This window comes from Rhincodon typus, chromosome 12 (genome assembly GCF_021869965.1).
Source record: "Rhincodon typus isolate 14 chromosome 12, sRhiTyp1.1, whole genome shotgun sequence".
In the NCBI taxonomy this organism is placed as follows: Eukaryota; Metazoa; Chordata; class Chondrichthyes; order Orectolobiformes; family Rhincodontidae; genus Rhincodon; species Rhincodon typus.
In genome coordinates, this window is record NC_063343.1 from 40,499,461 (window position 1) to 40,502,524 (window position 3,064).

Below are 3,064 nucleotides of genomic sequence, written 5' to 3' on the forward strand. Positions count from 1 at the left end.
CAGGTCTGGCAGCATCTGTGAAGAAAAAATCAGAGTTAATGTTTCTGGTCTGGTGACCCTTCCTCAGAAACATTAACTCTGATTTTTTCTTCACAGATGCTGCCAGACCTGCTGAGCCTTTCCAGCAACTTTGTTTTTGTTCCTGATTTACAGCATCTCGGTTTTTATTGAGGTGGTAGTAGGCTGCCTTCTTGAACCACTGCAGTCCCTGTGCTGTAGGTAGACCCACAATGCCTTTAGGGAGGGAGGTCCAGGATTTTGACCCAGTGATAGTGAGGAATCAGAGATATATTTCCAAGTCAGGTTGATGAGTGGCTTGGAGGGGAAATTGCAGGTGTTGGCGTCCCCATGTATTTGCTGCCCTTGTCATTCTAGATGGAAGTGGTTGTGGGTTTGGAAGGTGCTGTCTAAGGATCTTTGGTGATTTTCTGCACTATATCTTGTAAATAATATACACAGTGAACATTGGTGATGGAAGGATGTTTGTGTGTCTGATGCCGATCAAGTGGGCTGTTTTATCCCAGATGGTGTCAAAATTGTTGAGTTTTGTCAGGCCACATTTTTATTAGTATGTATTGGTTTCAGCCCCATGCCCAAATAAATGGTAGTGTTTATGGCAGAAAGGGCATCAGACTGTAAAAGCACCTATTAAACAAAATAGTGGTTGATGTGAAGTTGATCAACCAGTGTTGGATTCAGCCCATGTAATCGGAGAAAATGTCAGAACAAGAAGGAAAGATGGTTTGAAAACCAGCTGTTGTCAAAATCACAGCCACATTAACAGATTATTTTGAAGAATTCTGTATTCTATTGGTTACCATCTTATATTCTTGATGTTTCTTTCTTCCAGCTGGGACAAATTTTAAGAAGCCCATTTATGAAGTTTGTAGCACATGCAGTTTCATTCACCATCTTTCTAGGACTACTGGTGTTAAATGCATCAGACAGATTTGAAGGTGTAAAGACCTTGCCCAATGAAACTACCACAGATCATCCAAGACAGATCTTCAGACTGAAAACGACAAAGTTTACATGGACTGAATTATTAATAATGAAATGGATACTAGGTAAGGTCTTGTACTCATTTATGAACAGTACAAACTACAATGTTTAAAACATTTCTGGATAGCATTTACAATTGTTTCTTGATTATATATTGTAGAAGTGACAGATGCATTCATTCATTCAAATATGTATTCATATTGTAGTAAAACTGCTTAAGATGTATTTTGTTTAAAGCAGTGTAAAATATTAAGTAAAAATATTAAAATGCAATATAAGTCTGAAAAATCTTGTTGATTTGTCATATGAAGTTGTATGCCACCTGGTATCAAGTCATGCTGTCTACTTTTCACAGCCAACCACTAAGGGCAGCCAGTGTAAAATGGCAACAAAATTAAGGTCATGGTAAATGCATTTTGTTGAATTATAGAAATTGACAAATGCCTGGATGCAAGTTAAGAGCTATAATTCGCTTTTGCTACTTAAATGACATTCATAGTAGATGGCTCAGACTTTAACAAATGCGATCTAGCATCATTTTGGTCCCTTGATTACATTACAGTCTATGCTGTGAACACAATGCTTTATTAACAGATGGTCAGGGTTGATAGTTTAATCCTTTGTCCATTGCCATCTTCTATCATTCCAGTGCCAAATTGCATTGATTGAACTCGGAAACTGATCTTTTTAATAACAGGAGGACTGCCTATTTGTATGTAGCCCTCATAATTTTTGTTGTTACCAATGAGATTATAAACTCCACTAGCATAAAGTTGAATGGTTTGAATTATTCTTCACCATTAAGGTCACCAGATTATATATCTTGTTCACTTCAGGCTTATTATAAGCACATATTAACCTTCTTTCAATGCATCATACTGGTCAGAACAGAATATTCGTAAGGATTGTTCATTCAGTGTGATGTTAACAGACACGTATAATATGTCTTAATAATTTATTTTTAAACATGGCTATATCATGTTAATTTAAATGGAGAGACAATATAAGGAAGCTGGCAGCCACAATAATGATTTTCCAAGTCAGTGGATGAGGTTCTCTGCCAAAGGCACAAAATTCAAAACTGACATAGGAGCTGAATTAGACCATTCGGCCCATCGAGTCTGCTTCACCATTTGATCATGGTTGATCTGCCTCTTAACCTCATTCTTCTGCCTTCTCCTCATAACCCTCGAACACCTTACATCTATCCATCTCTGTCATAAATACACTCAATGATTTGGCCTCCACAACCTTTTGCAGCAATGAGTTTCACAGATTCACCACCCTCTGGCTAAAGAAATTCCTCCCCATCTCAGTTCTAAAAGGTCATTCCTTCACTCTGAGGCTGTGCCCTCAGATCCTGTTCTGTCCTACTTGTGGAAACATCTTCTTCACGTCCATTCTATCCAAGGCTGTCAGTATTCTGTAAGCTTCAATCAGATCCACTACATGCTCCTCCCCTCCCAAAACCAATCTTTTGAAACTCCACAGAGTATGAACCCTGAGTCCTTGACATGACAAGGCCTTCATCCTGGGATCATTTTTGTAAACCTGCTCGGGAACCCCTCCAATGCCTGTACATCCTTCCTTAGATATGGGGCCCAAAACTGCTCACAGTATTCCAAATGCAGTCTGACCAGAACTGTATCAGGTTCAGCAGTACATAGAACCATAGAATCCCTAAAGCATTGAAACAAGCCCTTTGGCCCAACAAGTCCACACCGACCCTCAAAGCATCCCACCCAGACCCATCCCCCTATAATCTACCTAATCTACACATTCGTGAACACTATGGGGCAATTTAGCATGGCCAATCCACCTAGCCTGCACATCTTTGGACTGTGGGAGGAAACCAGAGCACCAGGAGGAAACCCACGCAGACAAGGGGAGAATGTGCAAACTCCACACAGACAGTCACCCAAGGCTGGAATTGAACCTGGGTCCCTGGAACACCTTACTAATCAAGAATCTATCCATCTCTGTCATAAATACACTCAATGATTTGGCCTCCACAGCCTTTTGCAGCAATGAGTTTCACAGATTCACCACCCTCTGGCTAAAG

General features: G+C 40.0%; 1 protein-coding gene across 1 annotated transcript in view; it reads left to right on the plus strand.

Annotated features, from left to right (window-relative positions):
* The window catches only part of LOC109923396 (short transient receptor potential channel 7), a 97,765-nt gene that overhangs the window by 64,922 nt on the left and 29,779 nt on the right, over positions 1–3,064 (plus strand). Inside the window, exon 2 of the mRNA XM_048603975.1 lies at positions 851–1,067. Coding sequence (XP_048459932.1) covers positions 851–1,067 — 217 coding nt within the window. The remainder of the gene's footprint in view (positions 1–850; positions 1,068–3,064) is intronic.